Source organism: Lissotriton helveticus, chromosome 3_1 (genome assembly GCF_964261635.1).
Source record: "Lissotriton helveticus chromosome 3_1, aLisHel1.1, whole genome shotgun sequence".
Taxonomy (NCBI): Eukaryota; Metazoa; Chordata; class Amphibia; order Caudata; family Salamandridae; genus Lissotriton; species Lissotriton helveticus.
Genome location: NC_136061.1, coordinates 2020090768 through 2020114155, shown reverse-complemented (window position 1 = coordinate 2020114155; position 23388 = coordinate 2020090768). Strand labels below are relative to the sequence as shown.

Sequence of the window (23388 nt, the reverse complement as noted above, 5' to 3'; positions counted from 1 at the left end):
CTTGGGCCTACTCTATTTTGGTCCTTTTTACAAAAGGACGTGGATAGGACACTAAGGTGGGACCTTTAGGCCTATTCTTTTCTATGTATGTCTCTAGGACATTACTATTTTATATACCGGAGGCTCCCGTCTCGACGACGGGGAATGATTCAGGCATGTGAATCTATGAAAGACACTAATACTGGATAACTGCAGTTACAGGTAAGTAACGCATTTCTTACTATTCAAACCATCCTTTGCCACACTATCTGTCCATGAGGCACAGTCTCTGTATTTGTTGATAATCTATGTATTTTATTTTCAAATATGTCTGTACATTGTCTGCAATGAGTATAGAATGGAGAAAAGTTGCAAAGAATTCAAACCTCATTAATGATTCTGTGGTCTTGATGTCTCATTTTGGTTTTGACTATACTGAGAGAATTTTTTTAAATAAGAAAATGAACAATATTTTTAAAATGGTTAACCTGTGAGCATCAGTCTATGCCATGAATGTCAATCAAGATCAGCCAATAAATTGTCAAAAGCCTTGCTCTGTCTCCAGATTCTAATGGATGTTTTTGTCCCAACTTTAGGTTTATCAAGGCTTATAAGAAGTTTGGTTCTCCCTTAGAACGGTGAGTTCTGCAATGTCCAAGAACGTCTAATTAGTCAGTGGTGTGCAGGGAAATGTAGATATCTATCTCCTTAGTGATGCATACAAAGACGTTTCTGGATACTGGACTGCTGCTTCAATTTTATTAGAGAGTGATTTAAATGTTGATGTGTTATGTCTATGTGTTCCGCCTATGCTTTAGATAAAATGTGAGTGCAGATGAGAGGAAAATAGCCTGTCACTGTCAAGAATTTTGCTAACTTTAATTTTCTAAAGTATAAATCCTTCTAGAAAACGTCAGATAATGGCAGAACTCTATGGGTCTCATATGAAGAAAAATAATCAATTAAAAATGATGTACAGTAAAAATATCTTAGATTGATCTTAGCTTCAGCCTGTTGGTATTCAAAGTATCCACATGCTTGGATAAAAGAAACACCTCCGTGGTCTTTAGAAATAGTGGTTTTATTTCAATTAAATGTTTTGCTTCACAAATATGAGATTGTATTTATATGTGGGTTTTTCCAAAAACAGGTACAGCAAGTGCCAGTCTCTAAATCATGCTGTAAAGAAAGACAATTTAATTTTGCAAAGAAATACACCGCACAGGAAGCCCACAGCAACTGTGACTAGGCTAACGTCTGCTCTTTTAAGTGATCAAAGAACATCTAGAGTAGAATACAGTATGCAATTTGCATCTCTATTAATTCCACAAAACATGTAGTTTATTTCACATCATACCTCGCATCTTCACAACAAACAGAATACTACCCAATATGGAAAAAAGTACTGATTGATACTTGTGTGCAAATGGCCTGCGATTAAAGGGACAGCTTCCAATTATGCTTACAAGTTAAGCAATCTTTACCAATGTCACTGTAATCTCCATATGGTCTGTACCCGAAATAAAGAAAATTTTGGTTTAATAGTCTACTAATTGTTTTGTACTGGACAGTCCCAAAATACATGGATAAGAGATACAAAAGTATTACAGCATAATTGGAGCGTTTACAGTTCAAATATGGAGGCATAGATTACCTTTTCCTAAAACATTTTTCCAGCCGTTTCAGACTAATTAATCATTCTTCAGCAATATTAATTGTTGCCAAATACAGAATACACATGTAAGATATTCAGCTCCTAGTCATCTTGCAGACAAGATCATTTCAACCCTTGTTGTTTAATCATTTGAACCCTTGTAATCTATAAGTGATTTTTACAAATTGTTTTTATTGTTAGATTGTAAATGTAACAATCTAGCAGTTAAGTTACACACTACTGCATTCAGGACTTATTAGAGAATGAATAATATAAGAAGGTTTGCATCTTATCTTGCAGAATAATAGGTACTGAAGGCTAAGGCATTAGCCCATCTATCATTCTCACCAGATTGTCACATCTCCAGCTGGGTAGGATATACCAATTACCAGAGATACCACCTATGAACAAAAATCCTATCCATAGTCATGTCTTATATTACAAAGGCCGCATTTCTTCAAGAAGTCTTAGCCCATACTTCACTTATATAGAACACTTTCTCCGCCATTATACACCAATCTGTGTTTCAGAACCACGCCTCGTGGTCTGAAACTACACTTTCCACAACTCAACTATGCCTCGCCTTACCACTGCCAGCCTCGCAGCTTTTTACCATTTTTCAGGGGTGTATGCTTATCCCAGATGCCCGGCAATGACCATTCCGAATGTGTCACAGGAAACATGATCTCTTCAGATAAACTGGCTCCTATTTTTCCTAGAAGGCCACTTTCCAGGGGAATTCCCAGATTTTATTACATCTTCTCTAGAGGCTGTTACTTTACAGGTTTTGTATGAGTGTATTTAATACGATTTAAGATCTTCAGCTGGACTTATCTAAACATCTGACAGAGACTACTAGCCGCATATTCCTTAACGTAGAATTATCCCAAGGCGTGAGACTGGATCCAGAAAATGTTCTTTGCCACAGCTTCTTTGCGCTCCGGGGGCGGTACCACTGGACTCCGCCCTGACGTAATCCGCGGGCGTGACGTCAGCGAGGTTACATAAGCCCCACCCCGGCGCGCTGACAGTTTCCTTCTTTTCCGCCTGCAACGTGTATCCGGATCGTGTTCCTGACCTGTTTTCAGGCCTTCTTTTCACGCTTTTGTGTTTGGAACCATGTGCGAATTCCTTCGACTTCAAGTCGTGTACTTCTTGTACGCGTCAGATGTCGGTGACGGACCCTCACCCTATTTGTATGTGGTGTTTGGGTGAGCACCATGATTCGACGGACTACGAAGCTTGTCAGCACCTGAAGCCGAAGTCCCGGCGGGAGCGCCGGATGAAACTACTTTCGACCCGCTTGTCCAGATTGGCATTGTCGTCGCGTCCGTCCACTACGGAAGGGTCCAGAAACTGCAGTTTCCGACTTCGATATCATCCTTCACCGCGTCCCTATGGGCGTCGCTCGCCCACTGGTAAGTCTTACAGCTTGTCCCTGAGGCCCGGTCTCCGTTCTGCGGAGGGCGCGGGTTCTCCTCTGGACAGGTAACCTCGCTCGTCGCCACCCTACCCGCTGTTTCCTGGCGTTGGGGCGACTAGGGCCCAAATGGAGGCCTATGCTACTGCTCTGCAGGCTTCTTTGGCCCCTCCTCCTCTTCCTGAGACATCCGCAGATCCCTTGCCATGTGTGGGGCCTTCCGCGGAGTCGCCGGCGGCTTCGACCCCGGCGTCGATGAGTTCAGCTTCAGGTTTTGGGGGGTGGTGTCATCGAGGTGCAGCCCTACGGGGTTCCCCTCTTCGACCCACGGCGTTTCTGCCTCACCGCAAACACCCCCCCTCCCGTGGGTCTCAGTTGTTTCGCAAGAGGTCGCCGGGACACACGGTTCGTCCCCGAGTTCCCCTGCCTTGCTAGAGGCCGAGTAAAAGCCAGTCAGGCACCGATGGCTGTCGGCCCTGGTGCCACCGCGGGTGGTGGCTAGAGGCTGTGGTGCTTCCCCGGGTCCCTCTCGGTCCTCTACACAGGCCGCTGCCTCGGAGGTTGAGTCAGCGCCGTTTCTTAGCCGCCCGGCTCCGACCCCGCCCCATTACCCTAAAATGCCAGTGATTCGCTCCGGCGCCGGTTGGCATCGCACTGACAACGGTGGCGGACTCCATGGTGCCGTGCCGGCGTAGAGTCCTCGACTCGTCTCCAAAGGCCCCCTCATCTCCGGAGGGTTGTTGTCTTCTTGTTTCCTCTTCCCCGGAGACGGGACGCTGCGTTGTTGCTTTCTCCCCGACGTCTTCTAGGGAGGTCTCTTCGCCGTCTCCGCGACCACAGCCCTCAGACCCTCTCTTCCACAACTCGCTGTTGGTTGTTCTCCAGGCTTCTCCACCTTCCCTGGAGCCCCTTAGGCACCCCACTCGTCCGTGGATCTTCCTTCTTTCAGGGGTTGGCTGTTTCTTCCTCCAGCGGGACTCTGGGATGGTCGGCTTAGCTTACAGCCGTTGCGACGCTCTAGGGAGGCGAGTGCAGCTTTTGTCCGGGCCATTTCGACAGCTGCTAGCATTCTGCAAATGGGTGACCCCGTCAACCCATTCCCTACGGACCATTTGTTAGAGTTTCTGGACGGGATCTGCTTCTGCCATTTAATAAGAGATTGTTGGTCCTTAGGAGAACCCCGCAATAGGGGGTTCGAAACGCGTCGACCTGGTTTGGTGTCTATTGTCGTTTTTCAATTGGAATACTAAGGGAGCCTTGGACTTTGAGGACTTGGTTCTGTGTTCCAAAGGATTGTTCTGACAAAATAAAAACTGTGAATTCAGAAATCTTAAATACCATCTCTATGGATAGATAATGGATAGTTGACAATAGGGCCAAAAGTTTTTGTTTTGATGTATGAGAGTAGTATGAGTGTGTTGGCATGAATGTAAGTTGGATGTGTTGTAAATTTGTAACTGTAATGTGTTTATTGATATTTAGTAATGACAAATTGTAATGTTTTACATGTACAGTTGTTTGTATATACACAAAATGTTGAAATATTGATAAACTAATAATGTTCCACTAGTGACAAAGTGAAATAATAAACTAGTGATGGAAATTAAAAAACGGATCGGTATGTTCTATACATAAAGGTCAGTCTAAATATAAATGAGTGACTTCCAGTACTGGCAGATGTGTTGTTTTTGTTGGTTACTTTAGGCTCAGCCTTACTGTGTCAGAGTCACGACCCTGTGTCGTTTTTTCTTATTCTCTTGTCATCAGCATCGGTGTGTGTGACCTGCCCTGCCTTCAAAAGAAAAGACCCTGTGTCCCGTGAACACCAGATTTGTTCGCCAACAGATTCCAGGTCTAGTAAAGTCCGCAAGTCTGCACCTCTCTGCACCCGGGCCCAAGTTTGAGTGGACCAACACCACAAGCAGGTCTCCCCGGTGTTCCTGACCCTAGATCTGGTGACCCCTGACCTGCCTCAAGCCTCCAGTCGATGCCTGCAGCCTCAAACCTGAAGGTCGCTCCAATTGTGACCAGGAGCTAGTAAGAAGTTCCGAGCCTAAAAGGCACTCCTGCACCCCACGGCCTTGGGTGGCCGAACCCAAAGGCCTTACCAACCCTCAACATCCCAACTAAACTCTCTCAGGTGGTGGTCGCACCCAAGAGGCCTTCGTCCCCGAGCCTGCAGTGTGTTTGCAAACCGGAGACTCCCCATTGAAAGCTACAGGATGCCCGACACCAAACCATTTTTCTGCACCCTGCCGCCCCAGTGCTGCTAAGGGTGCACCTTTTTTGCTGCCTTGAACCCCCATTTGCCTTGAGCTGCAGTCTAGGAGCTTTTCTCCCACAATCCAGTGGCCTCCTTATCAGCAGTCACCAACCGGAGGCCCACTATCCCCCTTTGGATAACATTGGGCCTCAGCACTCTGCACCCGGCCGCCCTAGTGCCACTGAGGGTGTAACAAGAGTGCATCTTTGACCCTGGGGGACCCCTGAGTCTACCCCCAGCATGCCAACTCCCACAACCGAATACTTACTTTGAACCGATAACCCTATTTTCCGCCGTAGGATAACATTGACTGTTTTTCTGTGGAAAGTTTTAAAGTGTGGAGTTGGAAAATTTAAGAAACCCTTTAAGACTGTAACAAAAACGATTTCACTTACCTGTTTACAGGAAATGTCCCAGTGCAGTATCCAGGTATACTGCACTGTGTAAGAAAAGTAATCTGTAAAGTAATCTACTTGACATTCTACTAAAAAGCCAATACAAAGTATATGTACTGTATATCAAAAGCATTACATTACTAGTAGCTCTACTGTAATCAAATCAACGTGCATATACAATTGTAATTCAAACTTTTACAAACTGCATTACTACTGTAAAGTACTTATTGCTTACCTTTGTCAGGCTTGCTTGGTTTTAGAAAATAAAATAACTAAAAGAATATTTTTATACAAAATCAATTGGTCTGAAGGTCAGTCTTTGAGTGTGTGAATTAATTTGCTGATTGAGTGTGTACAACAAATGCTTAACACTACCCTCTGATTCAGCCCTACTGCTCGACCACCTGACCACAAATAGAGAGTAAGGTGCTATCTATTTCTACTTCTACTTACCTTTGGGGTTCAACTGGACTCTGTCCACATTATACCTCACTTTGGTATAGTATGTACAGAGCCAGCTTCCTACATTGGTGGATCAGCAGTGGATATACAACTTTGCATTTGTTGGACTAACTTGGTTACCACCTGATCACTTTACCGAACTTTTAAATTGTCTTTAGAATTCAGATTTTTTCAAATTGGCAATCTTTTTGCAAAATTACTAAAAGTCTTGTTAGGGCCTTGGTTAAATCCCTATAGAATTTTAGAAAAATAAAGTCACTTTAGCTAGGGATAAGAGTGGTTAGAGTTTTTTGTTAACTATGTCTCTTAACAAGAACCCAACTGTTAGTGAAGATAACCACAATGTTGTAGAGGATCAGGTTAAAGAGGTAAGGTCCCTATGTAAAATTTAAAAAAAAACAGTTGGGTCCCATCCCACCAAACAAAAGGTCCAGGAGCTGTTGGTTGGGTATGCTAAGGACCACCCATCTGAAAATGGTGACTGCCAATCAAATGAGGAAGAAGATGAAGGGTCCCAGTGGCCCTGAATCCAAAAATCAACCTCTCAGTACCTAGAGCCCACAGCGGTAGATCAGGCACTTCTGAGGACATTGTGGTAAGCCTCAATGAGGAGGACAACCTGCTAGCAAGGTTGACCAAAAGATTGGACCTAGAGACCAGACTTCTGGCTCCAGAGAGAAATAGAGAGAGCAGACATGGGCCTCGCACCTATCAATGGTGGCAGCAATGTACTTAATAAGGATAAAGAGCAATCTTATGATCCTAAAATCCCCAAAGGGATTTTCCCTAAATATGAGGAGAGTGATATCACCACAAAATGGTTCACAGCCTTTGAGAGGACCTGTGAAATGAGAAAAGTGAAGTAGTCACACTGGGGGGCACTCCTTTGGGAACTGTTCTCTGGTAACTGCAGAGATAGCCTCCTGGCCCTTTCAGGGGCAGATGCTGGGTCTTCTGAAGTGCAATCTTTGAGTGAATGATATCATTTTCTGATTGAGTGTGTACAACAAATGCTTAACACTACCCTCCGATACGGCCTTACTGCTCGACCACACTACCACAAATAGAGAGTAAGGTGCTTTTTACTTTTACCTCTGCCTACCTTTGGGGTTCCACTGGACTCTGTGCACTCTGTACCTCACTTTGGTATAGTATATACAGAGCCAGCTTCCTACACACATCTTCACTCAAGACTGGCTGATCAAGAGTGCAAGCAGAATGTAATGCCTGGCTCACACACAGGCTATGGTTGCCCTCCTACATAGCCTAGGGTTCACAGTGAACGCCACAAAATCCCACTTAAAGCCAATTTGGCTCACTTTCCCTCAAGAATGCATGGACATTCTGCAAGAAGCACATAGGCTTACTTTGTGCTCCTGTTACGCTGCCAAGTGGAAAAGGTTTGTCGACTATTGCACTTCAAAATACTGGCCCCTCTCAAGCTTACAGTTCAGGATATTGTGACCTGCAGAAGCATACTCCTCCAAAAACCTGCACTTAGCCGCTATTGTAGCCAACATTCACAACTCTTATTATTTAGGGTCCCTTACATTAAAGTTTTCATGGAGGGGCTCAAACAGGAACATTCCCCCTAGAGTTAATTCTTCCCCAGTCTGTAACATTAATGTCATTCTTACCAGACTTATGGGCCCTCGATTTGAACCACTACACTCATTCACCTTACAGCTTTTCTCTTGGAAGATCGCCTTCCTTGTTTGTTACATCTTTAAGACGTATTAGAGGGGGAACAGCCATTACATTGCGGATGTTACCCCACATGCCCTTACAACGCAAGCACTACCACGCATGCGTTGTAACACTGCGTATCATTTTTTTACAATGCATGTGCTTTTACCACGGATGCCTCTACAACAAATTTCGTTGTAAAGGTATGTTTGATAAAAGCACATATGTTGTAAAAAAATATATAGGCTATCCGCATTGTTGTGAGGAAAAAGAGGCTCTTCTGCTTCCTCACAGTGACGTGCACCACCACTTACACGACTGCACAAACCAGAAACCACTAGGAGAGAGAGGAACCACGAAGAGAGAGAGGTAAGGGGGATTGGGCCTGTGGTGGGTGTTACTATTTTAGGGTAAAAGGGAGGCAGGGTCGTGATGGGGTCGTTGTTTAGAGTAGGGAAAGGATTGTGGGTCGGGATCGTGCAGGAGTAGTGTTTTAGGGATTAGGGTAGAGAGAGGACTGGCGGTCGGGCGTGCAGGGTAGAGTTTTAGGGTAGGGAGAAGACTAGGGGTCGGAGGAGGGTAGTGCAGGGGTTGTGTTTTAGGGTTTAAGGTAGGGAGAGGAATGGGTGTCGGGGAGGGTCGTGCAGGGGTAGTGTTTTAGGGTTTAGGGTAGGAAGAGGATTGGGGGGCGGTGGGGTCATGCTGGGTAGTGATTTAGGGTAGGGAGAAGACTGGGGGGCCAGGGGAGGGTCGTGCAGTGGTAGTGTTTTAGGGTTTAGGGTAGGGAGAGGACTGGGGGGTTGGGGAGTCGTGCAGGGGTAGTGTTTTAGGGTTTAGAGTAGGAACATGATGATTGGTGGTCGGGGGCATCGTGCAGGGGTAGTGATTTAGGGTTTAGGGTAGGGTAAGGATTGGGGTTGTGCTGGGGTAAAGGTTTAGGAAAGGGCAAGGACTGGGCGTCGTGCAGCGGTAGTTGCCCCAGTATTGGAACTTTCATAGATTCCCATGCTTTGTATCATTCCCCGTCGTCGGAATGGGAGCCTCGGTAGTATAAAAACCATAGAAACAAAAGAGAAACTTAGGCCTAGGCCTCATCTCATTTTGTATCCTATCACCCTCTTTTTGTAAAAAGAGACCAAACTTTTGCCAGGACCAATCAGAGCAGCCTCACCCTCTGGAACCTTCCTGAGAGAGCTCAGAGCCTCAGATTTTTCTACCGCACGTTGTGCTAGGGAGTCTCCACTGAGCTCTGCTCAGCTTTTCATTCTACTTCTGGATTTCCTCAAGTTTCTACTGGATCAACATGTCTGACAAGGAGAAGAAGGCCTTGTTCAGGGCCTGTGCCTCTTGTGGGAAAAAACGTCTTTTTGTGGAGGATAAGCATGACAATTGTATTTACTGCTTATATCCTGACCACAAGGCCACAGAGTGCAAGATCTGCAGAACCTTCTCCAACAAGACTCTTCGGGACAGGGAAGGTCGTCTGTTAACCTGGCTTCAAAAAATGAAGACTCGCAAGGAGGTGCTCTCTTCGGAGGAGGAAGATTCCACGACTTGTGCTTCCTCTCACAGATCGAGGAAGAGGGGTAGGTCTCCTCCAGGATCTTCTACATCTCAGCCCTCCCTTCAGGCCCCTCACAAGATCTCTGATAGGTCTGAGAGGGCTGGTCCCCTTCAATCTCCTCACGGAAGTGTAAAGGAGAGGCAGGGACAGGCTGCTGGAGTGAGTGCAGCTTTAAAGGACGTGAAGGAGGTTCCTCTGTCTCCCCCTCCGTCCAAAAAGGCCAAATCTAGTGACAAACACTCTTCAGTCACTTCAGGACCTGGGCCGGAAAAGAAACCGCACCCGTCGACGACGAAAACACCAGGTACGTCGTCGACCGTTTCTTCAGTTAAAGTTCCCGCCGTTTCTGTGGCTCCGTCGACGGGCTCGTCGACGGTAGCGCCCTCCACGCTGACTTCGTCGTCATTCAAGGTCCCCAGTTCGTCGGCGCTAACATCTTCCACGTCGACGACGGCAAGCAAGGTACTGTCGACGGCAGCGGTGTCGACGAGAACTACGTCGACGACAACGACCACCTCGACGACGATGTTGATGACGACGAGTTCGTCTACGAAGCCGTCGACGGTGGTTCCGTCGACGACGAGACCGGCGTCGACGAAAGCGATGGTACCGTCGACCATTCCGTTGACATCTTCGTCGACGACTGCTACACCGTCGACGACGGCATCGTCGACGGGACCGTCGACGGGGCAAAAGATGCCTTTTTCAACGCAGAAGATGAAGATTACACCGGAGATGACTTATCCGCGACGGGTCTCTTCGCATCTTCCTACTATGCTTCTAGACGATGAATCTGAGGAGGATGAAGTTGAAGTTGAGGACGATGATTATGGTCCTGCCTATAGTCCCTCTGACTTGAACGTCAAGATGCAGGAGACAGACACGGAGGAGTGTTACGAACATGCGGGGGGCCAGCAGTCGTATCCATATGTTCGGGAAGAGAGACATGCTCCGAGTTTGGGCCAGGGCATGGTAGCCATGCCCTCTTCGCTCATATCTGACCTGCAGCTGATGCTGCAGGATTATCGGAAAAGGTTTCCGTCGGAACCTTCTGGACAGTCTGCAGTTCCTACACAGTCACAAGTGCAGCAGGCTATTAGTCTTCCAGTGGCACACCCCTCGCCACCACCGGTTGCACCTGCGGTCCGAGTCCCCACTCCGGATCCCACACCCTTTCATGATGTCCAACAGGATACCTCTTCGGATGAGGAGGCGATACAGGTGGATCCCTTGGTTGATCCGTTGCAAGACCCGGATTTGGATCAAGGAGACAGTGGGCCACAAGATCCGGACGCTGCTGGTTGTGACACGTCCATCTCCCCTCCTGTGGATATAGGGTGTTTTCATCACCTGATGGAAAGGGCAGCTAAAAGATTTGGATTGCCGATTTCGAGAGAAGAATCGGAATGTTTCCTTTATGACTTTAAGGAACAACACCGGAGATCGGTCAAGTCTATTCCCATCATTGAACATGTATGGGAGGAAGGGATGAAAATTATGCAAAATCCGGCCACGGTGATTCCAGTCCTCCCGCGGCTGGAAAAGAAGTATAAGGCTCCGGACGGCAGTCCTGCTTGCCTTCTTGGTCAGCCGAAGCCTGATTCAGTCATCTCTCAGGCGGCTCAAAGCAAGTCCAAGAACCCGTCCACACCTTTGACCACACCACCGGATAAGGACGGTCGACGCCTAGATAACGTGGGGAAGCGGTTTTCCTCAATGGCCAGCTTGCTTGTTAGAGCGTCAAATGCTCTTGCCATCCTCGGCCGATACGACCGACAGATGTGGTGCGACATGGAACCCTTCGTGGAGCAGTTACCAGAACCCACAAAGGACGAAGCCAAGAAGGTGCTTATAGAGGGGGAAAAGTCTTCTGCTGAGGTTATAGACTGTGCAATGGACATTGCTTCCACGGCATTTCGAGCCTTGGCTGGCTCGGCAGTACTACGACGCCAGGGCTGGTTGAGAGCCACCTGGTTTCGCCAGGAGGTCCAGAATAGGATCCTGGATCTACCATTCGATGGGGACATGCTGTTTGGCAAGCACGTGGACGATGCTCTGCAGAATATCAAAAAGGACACGGACACTGCAAAGGCCTTAGGGTCCCTCACCTACCGGAAAGTCCCCTTTAGGGGCGCACGAGGCAGAGGATTTACATCATACAGAGGGAACCAACAGAGATATTCCTCTCAGCCTTCTCAGTCCTATAAGCCCCAGTACTCCAATCAGCGCCAGGGACAATCGGCGTCTTTCTCTCGCCATCAGCCGCGGGGCCGTCAGACCCGGCAGGGACGTGACAACACCAAGCGTCAATAGCGGCTTTCCGGCTCTACCTACTGTTCCTTCCCTCCCAGTCACATCAGTGGGGGGAAGGATTTCTCTGTGTCTGGAGAACTGGAGATCAATAACATCGGACCAATGGGTCCTCAAAATTGTAGAGAGTGGCCATGTGTTGGAGTTCCAAGACCTTCCTCCGACAAGAGCTCCGGGCACCATCCGCAGGGGACATTTGGGACAACTCCACCTCGAAGCCCATCAACTGTTCCTCAAGGGAGCGATAGAACCGGTGCCTCTGTCCCAGAGGGGCCGGGGTTTCTATTCAAGGTTCTTCCTCGTGCAGAAGACGATAGACACTTGGCGCCCCATCCTAGACCTGCGGGAGCTCCACACCTATCTCGTCAAGCTCTCCTTCAGGATGGTCACTCTCCAGGAAATTCTTCCTCTCTTGAATCCAGGCGACTACTTAACGTCGCTGGATTTAGAAGACGCGTATTTCCATATTCCGATACATCCAGCTCACAGACAATACCTACGCTTCACAGTGGGAAAGAGCCATTTTCAATTCAAGGTGCTTCCGTTCGGCCTTCGGTCGGCACCAAGAGTGTTCACCAAGGTGTTGGCGCCGGTTGCAGCCTTTCTTCGGAAACAATCTTTAGAAATTTTTCCTTACTTAGACGACTGGCTCGTCAAGGCACCATCTTTCGAGGAAACTTCTCATGCAGTGGCAACTTGCATCCATTTGTTCCGTTGCCTGGGCCTTCAGCTGAACGAACGCAAGTCAGTCCTGCTGCCCTCCAGAACGGCCAGATTCCTGGGATCCGTGTTGGACACCACGCAATGTACAGCTCGTCCCTCGGAGGAACGACAACAAAAGTTGATGATTTCGGCTCGACTACTCTGCCGCAAACAATTCCTGTCTGTCCGCCAATACAAATCCCTTCTCGGGTCGATGTCATCCTGCATACCATTGGTACCACATTTCAGGCTGCGAATGCGTCCTCTGCAGGAGGAGCTAGACAAGCAATGGCGCCAGGCAGAGGGGTCATTCAACGACGTGGTGGTGACAGCAGCGATGAGACAGGCGAGCAAATGGTGGCTTCTAAAAAGCAAGATCGCCCAGGGTCTGTCATTCAGGAGTTCACCTTCACCCATGGTACTGACCACAGACGCGTCACTGGAGGGCTGGGGTGCAGTTCTCCGAGAGCTTCAAGTCAGTGGCCACTGGAGTCCAGGACAGCGCCAGTGCCATATCAATTTCCTGGAACTGACGGCCATTCAGTTGGCCTTGCAAGCTTTTCTGCCCAGAGTTCGCAACCATTCAGTGCTGGTCCGGACGGACAATACAACGGCCATGCACTACGTCAACAAACAAGGAGGCACCAAATCGCTGACTCTGTCCGCAGAAGCTCAGCGGATTTGGGATTTTGCGATTCTGAACAACATCACTCTGAAAGCCGAACACCTGGCGGGAACTCTCAATGTCAAGGCGGATGCCTTGAGTCGACAGACGGAGGTGACTCACGAGTGGGAGTTGAATCAAACCATTCTGGACAGGGTGTTCTCAGTCTGGGGGACACCAACCATCGACCTCTTTGCTTCACCGGAGAACGCCAAATGCCGGTTCTACGCAAGCAAAGTTCACCATCAGGGGTCCCTGGGGAACGCTCTTTCGATGGCTTGGTACAGCGCATTCTTTTACGCTTTTCCTCCAATTCCCCTCATTCCTCGAGTCCTCAGGAAATTGAAGGCGGAGCCCTGCAAGATGATTCTAATTGCTCCAGCATGGCCCAGACAATTCTGGTACACCGAGCTTCTGAGGCTCTCCCGAGCTCCTCCGATTCACTTCCAACCCATTCCGTCCCTGTTGTCCAGGAATCAGGGGCAGGTTTACCATCCGGATCCGACATCACTCCACTTGACAGCGTGGCTCCTGAACACAGAGAGTTCAGTCATCTAATGCTCTCTCAGGAATGCCGGGAGGTCCTGGCTCATGCCCGAGCACCAAGTACCAATAAGACTTACAAGGCGAAATGGAAAAGATTCTGCCTGTGGTGTCAACGTCAAGGTCTCCATCCTTACACTTCCCAACCCCATCAATTGTTGCCATATTTACTATCTCTGGCTAAGTCGGGGTTGGCACATTCATCTGTAAAGGTACATCTGGCGGCCATATCGAGGTATCGACGCAATTATTCGGGTCCGTCCTTATGGTCCTCTAGGGTTGTCAAACAATTGTTGAAGGGATTATTCCGGATGTATCCTCCAGTTCGTCCTCCTCCACCAGTGTGGCAGCTCAACCTGGTCTTGGCGCAACTCATGAAGGCTCCGTTTGAGCCTGTGCACAAAGCAGACTTAACGTTCTTATCTTGGAAGCTGACCCTCCTGGTGGCTCTCACATCAGCGAGACGAGTGAGTGAGCTTCAAGCACTCTCCATAGTGCATCCATTTTTGCAATTTAAAAAGGAGGTTCTTATCCTTCGGACCAATCCAAAATTTATACCGAAGGTACCATCGGAGTTTCACTTAAATGAACCCTTGATTCTGAAATCTTTCTTTCCGCACCCTTCTACGCCTGCAGAACACACGCTCCATTCTTTGGACGTTCAGAGATGCTTAAAGTTCTACTTGGAGCGCACACGTCCTTTTCGGAAGACGACTCAGTTGTTTGTGTCCTACAGTGCACCACGAAAGGGATTGCCTTTGGCAAAGAGTGGCATTTCCCGCTGGATCTCCAGTGCGATTCAGTTCTGTCATCAGGAAGCTGGCAAGCCACTGGATGGAAGAGTCAGGGCACATTCCACGAGATCAGTGGCCTCATCAGTGGCTCTCTTTTCAGGAGTGGCCATTAAGGACATATGCAGGGCAGCAACGTGGAGCAGTACTCATACCTTCACGAAACACTACTGCCTGGAGTCTGCAGGACGAGACGACGCGGCTGTTGGTCAAGCAGTCCTGCGGAATCTTTTTCATTGAGAGGTGAGCTTTCCCTACGATCCCTCCAGCCTGGTGAGCACATTTTGTTTGTTTTGCTATGCTTTATGTATTGCTTATATGGTTATGTGATGCCATGTACGTACAAAATGTGTTCTTCGTAATTTACTGCTAGCTACTCTGATACAAAGCATGGGAATCTATGAAAGTTCCAATACTGGGGCAAGAAAACAAGTTACTTACCTGTAACTTTGGTTCCCCAGTATTGGTAACTTTCATAGATTCCCATGCGCCCGCCCGCCTCCCCGTGGAAAGCTCAGCCTGGTTACAGAGTTAGTGGCGGTTTGCACAACGGCTACGAAAATCTGAGGCTCTGAGCTCTCTCAGGAAGGTTCCAGAGGGTGAGGCTGCTCTGATTGGTCCTGGCAAAAGTTTGGTCTCTTTTTACAAAAAGAGGGTGATAGGATACAAAATGAGATGAGGCCTAGGCCTAAGTTTCTCTTTTGTTTCTATGGTTTTTATACTACCGAGGCTCCCATTCCGACGACGGGGAATGATACAAAGCATGGGAATCTATGAAAGTTACCAATACTGGGGAACCAAAGTTACAGGTAAGTAACTTGTTTTCTTATTTAGGGTTTAGGGTAGGGCAGGGTGGTGTTACTTACCTTAAACACTTTTACCAAGTGTATGCCATTACCACGCATGCCTTTCCAGTCTAATGGCATGGTTGGTGTAGGCATTGGCATATGCGTGGTTAAAGAATGTGTTATAATGGTAGGTCGTTGTAAGCATACTAGTGTAGTAATACGCACGCTGTAATCTCACGTGTGATATTATTAGTATGCGTAGTAACGTTATACATTCGTGTTAAAGAGCTACAGGGCTTCACCTTGAAAGAGACTTTCTTTCAGGTCCATAACGACAAATTTGTCCTCAAGACCAAACCTAAATTCCTCCCAAATGTCATATCCTACTTCCACCTCAACTAAACTATTGAGCTCCAAGTCTTTTTCCCTCAGCCATACATGGTAGCAGAGAGTGAACTTCATACCCTTGATGTAAAACATATATATATGTACTACATTGAAAGGACCAAGACTCTTTCTCAAAAGACAACAACTTTTTGTTGCTTTTGCGTCAACTCACATAGTTCACGTCAGTCAAAGGCATTTATAGTCAGGTGGTTTGTCAAGTGCATCAAAACCTGCTACCACAAAGCCAAGAGAACATTGCTTCTGTAGTAGGGGTTCTCTGTGTATAGTCATAATCTAGTGAATAGTCCCGCCCATATGCGCGGACCCCGGAGCAATCAAAAATAATCTCTTAAATTGTCAAAAAATGCAGACCTGCACAGACACTTAAGAGAGAATTTAAAGACAGATAATGCAGCCTATATCCACAGGCTACACTGTCCAGTACTTCAACTAGAAATTCCACCAAAAAAACCACAAACAGCACAGCCTGTCCAGCTTTCTCACAAAGAAAAGCTTTCCTTTTCCAGCAAAAGCCTCTGGAATGATAGAGAGGAAGGAGTGGACAGACACGCCCCATAGGCTGCCATTATGTGGCTCAGAACAGGATACTGTGCCTTTAAGAGAACTTTCCAGAACTCTCTCAGTATCCCAGAATGCACAGCAGGTCCCTTTTACTTTCACTTCTTTTTTCCGGCTCCTGCAAGCAGGACCCTGGAGCATTGAGCTCTCCCTTTTCAAGGGTTTCTTTGGTGATTTTTCACTTTTTTCAAGTTATTTGAGTGCTTTTCTTGAAGTACGTTGGTGTTTTCTTCCTTGTGTGCGTCTTGGTGCACTCTTTATTTGTCAAAATGCCTGCTTTGTTTGACAAATGCCCGGAGTGTCCAAGGAAGAAGGCCAAGTCGGACCCACATGAGGTGTGCATCGTCTGCCTTCCCTCATCTCATGTCCCAGAGGAGTGTGACATCTGTCAGACATTATCCACCAAGACCCTGAGAGAGAGGATGAAGATCAGGCTCCAAGGCCTGGAAGAGAGAAGACTGCAGACACAAGGTGGCTCTGGGCATGCTTCATCTGACCATGCTGAGGTCTCTGGGGGGCTCCCCAGAGGCAGGAAGACCAGCAAACGTCCTATTTCTCCGCTGACGTCGATACCTTTGACGACGGCTGTAGGAGAGTAGGGTCTGCAATCCTATGATCACCCAGATTTTTGCTTTTTGCTTCACTGGTTTACGACTTTCCCTGGCTGTGGGCCTGCTAATCAGACCCACAGCCTAGCTGTTCTCTCTATTCCAAATTGTACCCAGGTACTGAATTGGCACTGGGCCCTTTCCAAGTCCCTGTACCCAGGGCTGAGGTGTACCCAGAAGTCTCCCAGGGGCTGCAGCATGTATTATGCCACCCCTGGACTGACTAACCAAACAGACGCAACTGGCTGCTTGACAGCTGGGGGCAAGGTGGTGTACTCACCCTTTGCTTTAGATATAGTATCCCTATATCTAAACCTAAATGGACACACAGATCTCCTATCAGTCACTCCTATGGCAGGCCTTAACAATCCTGAAGGCAGAGTGCTTGGAATCGTGTGAGATGGTGCTCTGGCATGAGCTGGGCCTGTCTGCGGCTTTCGGGATCCATCCCTTAGCCGTTTCCATGATATCGCATACCATATACTCTTAAGTGCATTATAATCCTCGCGGTTATATGCCAACTCTGGTATCGCTTTATCAAAACATGTCGAGTAAGGTGTCATACGAATTGGAATACTAACCCCTCGCCAATTCTGGCGACGGGGTTAGCATTCCACCCTTCTAGAGGGACACGACATGTGTGTAACCTGTAACCCCGGTTAAAGTCAGACATAGCCTTAGCTCCACAAAATGGATGCTGCCACCGAGACACAAGTCTGCCCTCCTGCTGCTGGGAGTCCTCCCAGAGCAGGAGGCAAGGACAAAGGGTTTCCTGCCAGGGGCGGTGCCAGCACCGTCCCAGACAGGATTTTGTGTATCCTAGGTAGGCAGGGCTTTAGAGGAAGGTGACTGCAAGTGGCACCCCGGTGCTCACTGTGCATAGGCCGGCTGAAACCAGTTCCAGGGGCACTCCAGCACCTGGCCTGGGGAAATCCCGCCAAAGGAGAGGGGTGTAACCACCCCCCTCCTAGTCCCACCCATAGGGCAGGACTTAGTCGCGTGCCAGCCCCTTTTTGCAGGATAAAGGTAGGACCTGGCCCCCTTCCAAATCAGATCATCTTTGAATCCTGAAACTACTTTCCACGAAAGGAACTCAAGACTTCTTCCCAAGATTCTCCCTTGTGACTAAGGAGTAGTCACCCTGCAGCAGCAGGCACCAACCAAGCATCGCGGTTTGTTGCCAGTCTCTCCTTCGGATCAAGACTGCTCCAGCACGACGAGAACCGGCTTCCCTGGCACCTCTGACCTCAACCTGCATCATCAGCCCAGCTGTGATCCGTGGGTGTGACGAGACCTCGAGGGACCGGCCATCTTCAGAACTGCACAACGCTTGTCCAGCACGACACCCGAGTGACCCTCGACTGAGTGCTTTGGGGTAAGAGAAGCCCCGACCCTGAGCAGCTCCAGCACCGAAGTTCAGCCCCCCTGCATCCACGAGATCTGCGTGGGGCCCTTCTGCTCTTTGCTGCCAACCGCGTTGTCCAGGTCGCTTGCCCGTTGGCTAGTGACCCCCTCACGACGCTCCACGACGACAACTACTGCTGGTCTGGTTGCTCCAGACTAGCCCTTGCTCCCCTCCAACAGAGGAGCACCCTGGACCCTCCTGGTCCACTCAAGACGCCATTTTAGGTCCACCGCGTGGGCCTTGCATTTGCCAAGACTTGTTGCCCAATCCTGGGTCCAGCGACGTCGACAGCAAGAACCTTCGTGGGACAGCTCGCACCTCCATCCTGGTCGCCGACAACGCCTCCTGGTCCGAGAGACTGCAGAGCCCAGCAGCGCCCACTCACCTGACTGCGGTGACTTCGCCCGGTGCCATCCTGGTGCCCACTTAATCACTGGCTAGTGATTCAGAACTTGGTCCCCTCTGCTTTCAGGTCTTCTTCTTCCCTGATCCAGGCTTGGATCACTCCGAACTTTCTTCACTGGCCGCCTGCCAGCAACTCTTTCTTCAGGCTTCTGGTTCATCAACGAAGAAACCCAACGATACTTGAACCCTATGCAGCCGCAGCCCCTGGGCTAGGTAAACCGAGTACTCCGGTGCTCCAGCGTAGGCCCACTCTCTAAGTGTCTAGATCCACTTTCATTTTTGACCTACCTAGTCGGGTTCGCCCGAAAACACTAACTTTGCATTTACTAGGATCCATAGACTTTGTTCCGCATTACGCGTGAGAGTTCCCACTCTGCACACGACGTCCCTAGGTCTCCTGCTAGCAATCTAAAGGTTCAGTAGTCCAGTCCTAGCGATCCCAAAGCCTATGAGAGTAGTACTTACCTGCTAGTAATTTCGCATTCCACTTTTGTAGTATATGGTTTTTCGTGCCCCTCGGGCATTTGTGTAAATTGTGCGACTTAAAGTATTTTCTTAAGAGTTTTGTTGTGTGCTTAGCTCCCTGTCTCATAAAGAGCCAGGGTAGTCTTGTTATAAATAAATATACAGTTTATTTTCATAACAACTTGTGTGGTGTCCTTTCACTTGGTGTTCAAGGGGTAATGTGGTGGTAAAACAGCTGGCTTAACACGCCCTCTAGAGTCTTAGCCTTAGACTGCTCGTATCCATGCTACTAGGATAGCTGGTCTATAAGGTTGACTTACAACCAATCATCAATAAGGGTTGTTTGGACTGATACAAAGTGCTCACTAGAATAGTGAACATTATATATCAGGCCAACTTCTCACAACGGCGTCGAGAGGGATGACAGCAGTCGGTTCCCCGTCTCCCCAGTGCTCTGGGTTGGAGCCGCGTCGACGTTCGCCCTCGAGGGGACTGACGAGGCCGCTGTCGAGATCGCCGTTGACGTTGTCATCGACATCGTCGTCGAAGGAGTTCGGCCCCGCATCGGCGTACGCCGTCGAGGCGACACCGCCGCTCGCCGTCGGCGAAGAGGAGACGTTCGACGCCGAGATGGCGTTCGCCGTCGACAAAGCGTTCGACGCCACGGAGAAAGCGCTCGACGCCGAGATGTCGACGGTCGCCGTCGAGGAAGAGACACTCGTCGTCCAGACGTGACTCAATGTGGAGACGAAGGCGCCGGTCACGTCGAGACGGCGTTCCTTGACGTCGAGACAGCGTTGTTCGACGCCAAAGAAGCGCAGAAGGAGTTCTGGTGCCAGGAGTCCCTCTGGATCCGCTGGGGCGCCTCGGCGACCTTCTCCAATTGGAGACACTACATCGCCTTCGCCTAAGAAGAGGAGGGAGTCACAGGGCTCTGTGTACTCCGAGGTATATACACCTTCCAAGCCAAGATCGGCTACCCCTCCTCCTCCCTTGCCCAAGGAACCTCCGCCACGGAATCCCACTCCGCCTCCGCTTCCGTCTCTGGTTTCACCGCATGGTCATCCGCTGTTACCTCCTCAAGGACTACCTCCGGTACCGCCGAGGTCGGTTTCGCTGCAACGGTACCCGACGCCGCCTAAGGGGACTCCTCAGCCGAGGGTCCCGGTCAGGCCGCGGTCTCCTCCTTCCGTGAGACCTGCGGAGCGTCCGAAGCAGAGGAGATCGCGCTCTCCTTCCGGACGGAGGGAGAGATCGCGGAGTCGTCACCGGTCGTCGACTAGATCAAGGCGACACCACAGGAGGCGCAGATCGAGATCCCACACGGGCTCGTCTGGGACCAGAGACTACTCGCCGACTTTGTCGGAATCCCTGGGGACGAGGGTGTCGCCAGTGGACGACATCGTCTCGTTCCAACATGTTCTGTTGAGGGGTGCGGCTAAGTTGGTCATCACGTTGACGGTGCCCACTCCCGCGACGTCCGTGATTTTTGAGACACTACATAATAAGCACCTGTCTCTGACGTTGCTACCCCTAGTACCAGGATTGGTAGAGCCCGCTCAGGAGTTTTTTCTCACTCCGGCGGCGACGAAGGCGGCTCCCTTCAGGCTCCTCAAGAAGTACCGGGCTCCGGATTCTGACCCGGCCTTTCTCAGGATGGACCCGCCACCGGACTCAGTCATAGTGACAGCTGCTAGGAAGCAGCATGCCACCACCCCGTTGTCCACGGTACCTCCTGATAAGGAGAGCAGGTGGTTAGACTCGGCTGACAGGAAGGTCTGTGGGACGGCATCTACTGCAATGAAGGCTGCAAGTGCCGCGGCTTTGCTAGTGCGAAATGATCGAGCCCTGTGGGAATCCCTCCAGCAATTCGCTGAGCTCCTTCCTCGAGAGAAGAAAGATGACTTTCGAGAGATTCTCAACGAGGGACTATTGGTGTCAAACCAAGTCATCAGCGCGGCTGCTGATGTGTCCCTTCTGGCGGCGCATGGATATTGCCAAGGTGTCAACCAACGGCGCCACGCTTAGCTTCGCATCACATCCCTCAAGCCAGAGGCCCAACATCGGGTGGCCAACCTGCCTTTCTCGGGGAAAACCCTGTTTGGCAAGCATGCGGACGACGAAATGGCCCGCATGAAGGCGGAGGCCGAGAACCTGACGGCTGTCGGGTTGGAGAAGCCCAAGGAGAAGAAGACCTACCGCCCGTTTCAGAGAAGGTTTGGACGCGAGGGCGAGGGCAGACTTCGGGACAGCAACAGCAACAACAGCAGCAGGAGTTCTGGAGGCCCTTCCAAAAGCGCCAGAAGGGCAGAAGCCAGCAGTCCGCAGCAGAGAACAAGGGCCCGGCTGGGTCTAGGCCATGATCGGTTACTTCCCCTACATCCGTTACCCACTCCGGTGGGCGGAAGCGTTCAATTTTTTCTGACAGTGGAGAAAAATTACTCAGGACAAATGGGTGCTGAATATTGTTTGCAATGGATACAGTCTTCGGTTCACCAGCCCGTCTCCAGCAATTCCGCTGGTCAGCTCGCAGTTTCAGCTGCGCGAGCTCCAGACGGAAGCCGATATCTTGTTAAGGAAAAGGGCGATAGAAGACGTACCTCTGTCTCAAAGAGGAAAAGGTCTGTACTCCAGGTTCTTTCTAGTTCGTAAGAAGGACAAGAACGAGTTCAGGCCCATTCTGGATTTGCAACAAGCAAACAAGTGGATTCGCAGGGAGAAATTTTGCATGCTGTCGTTGCATCAGATTTATCCTCAGCTGCAACAGGGAGACTGGCTATGTGCTGTAGACCTACAGGATGCGTACTTCCATGTGCCCATTGCACACAAACACAGGAAGTTCCTGCGATTCCAAGTCGGCGCCAATCATTATCAGTACACAGTACTGCTATTCGGGCTGAAGTCTGCGCCCAGAACATTCTCTAAGTGCATGGCAGTGGTAGCTGCACACCTAAGGAAGAACAAGGTGTTTGTCTACCCGTACCTGGACGATTGGTTGATCAAGGCCTCCTCCTTCTCGGAAGCTCAAGCGCACTTCCAGAAGACGAGCGTTCTTCTGAACAAGCTGGGGTTACACGTCAACATGTCCAAGTCTGTCCCGACTCCGGTCCAGTGTATACAGTACTTGGGAGCCTCCATCAATACGCTGTCAGCAAGCGTGTCTCCTTCGGAGGAGCGATGATTATCACTCCTTCGGAAGGCTCAGGCTCTTATGACCGCTCCATCTACAACAGTGAGGACGGTGTCTTCTCTACTGGGGTCGATGGCCTCTTGTATCTTCCTCACGCCACACGCATGGCTGCACATGAGACCATTGCAGGAGTGCTTGGAGTATCAGTGGGATCAGAGGAAGGGGTCTTGGGACAAAATTAGAAACAAAGAAAGGTTTAAATGTCAGTAAAAGATGGGCGCACTGCTGGAGATCAAACACGCATGACTACACAGAATATCAACCATAGATTGGTGGTGCAACTGGGTGAATGGAAAACCTGTGAAACCACTCAATGGTCTAACCAGTAAGCCGGCGAGACCCTAAACATTAAAACAAATACCCTATGCACACACATTAGAAAGTACAGACAATAGTCAAATCATTGGATAAGTACAAAATTGCAAAGAGTAAGGTAGCAGAATGACGATGGAGTCTTGTGTAGACTGAAATCCTCAGTTCTTTATTTTCATGACATAGAAACAGCAGCCAGCCGACACGTGTTTCATCGCTTACGCGAATCTTCAGGGCTTGAACGCTACTGTATACGCAAAGGAGGTCGCTCTGCCGGTGATACTTCCGACCCGGTGGGGCCCTTGACCAATATAAGTGAAAGTAGAACTGTAAGGAAGGTCACCTCCGACTGAGTTGCATCGGACAGGGCTGATGAAAGATATATTATGTGGAGACGGTAGCGATGCCAGAATATTGCAAAAGTGAACCCACTATCAAATGTCGTGAACCCAATCCGTCCCAATTCTTGTTTAAAAATTGGAGAAGCCCCAAATGGTATCGGACCGATACCAGGAACACTGTGACCCGGGAGATCTTGATGCCGGCGCGCACTTCGCGTCTTTCTCTTTATATCGCGTCTGCCACACTACCATTTGGGGATTCTCCAATTTTTAAACAAGAATTGGGACGGATTGGGCTCACGACATTTGATAGTGGGTTCCCTTTTGCAACATTCTGGCATCGCTACGGTCTCCACATAATATATCTCTCATCAGCCCTGTCTGATGCAACTCAGTCAGAGGTGACCTTCCTTACAGTTCTACTTTCACTTATATCGGTCAAGGGCCCCACCGGGTCGGAAGTATCACCGGCAGA

General features: G+C 49.3%; 1 protein-coding gene across 2 annotated transcripts in view; it reads left to right on the top strand.

The window, feature by feature from the left end:
• The window catches only part of CHD2 (chromodomain helicase DNA binding protein 2), a 2197496-nt gene that overhangs the window by 1395787 nt on the left and 778321 nt on the right, over window positions 1-23388 (top strand). For both annotated transcript variants that reach the window (XM_078683153.1, XM_078683151.1), the window contains one exon: window positions 576-617. In XM_078683153.1, the coding sequence (XP_078539279.1) occupies window positions 576-617 (42 nt within the window). The remainder of the gene's footprint in view (window positions 1-575; window positions 618-23388) is intronic.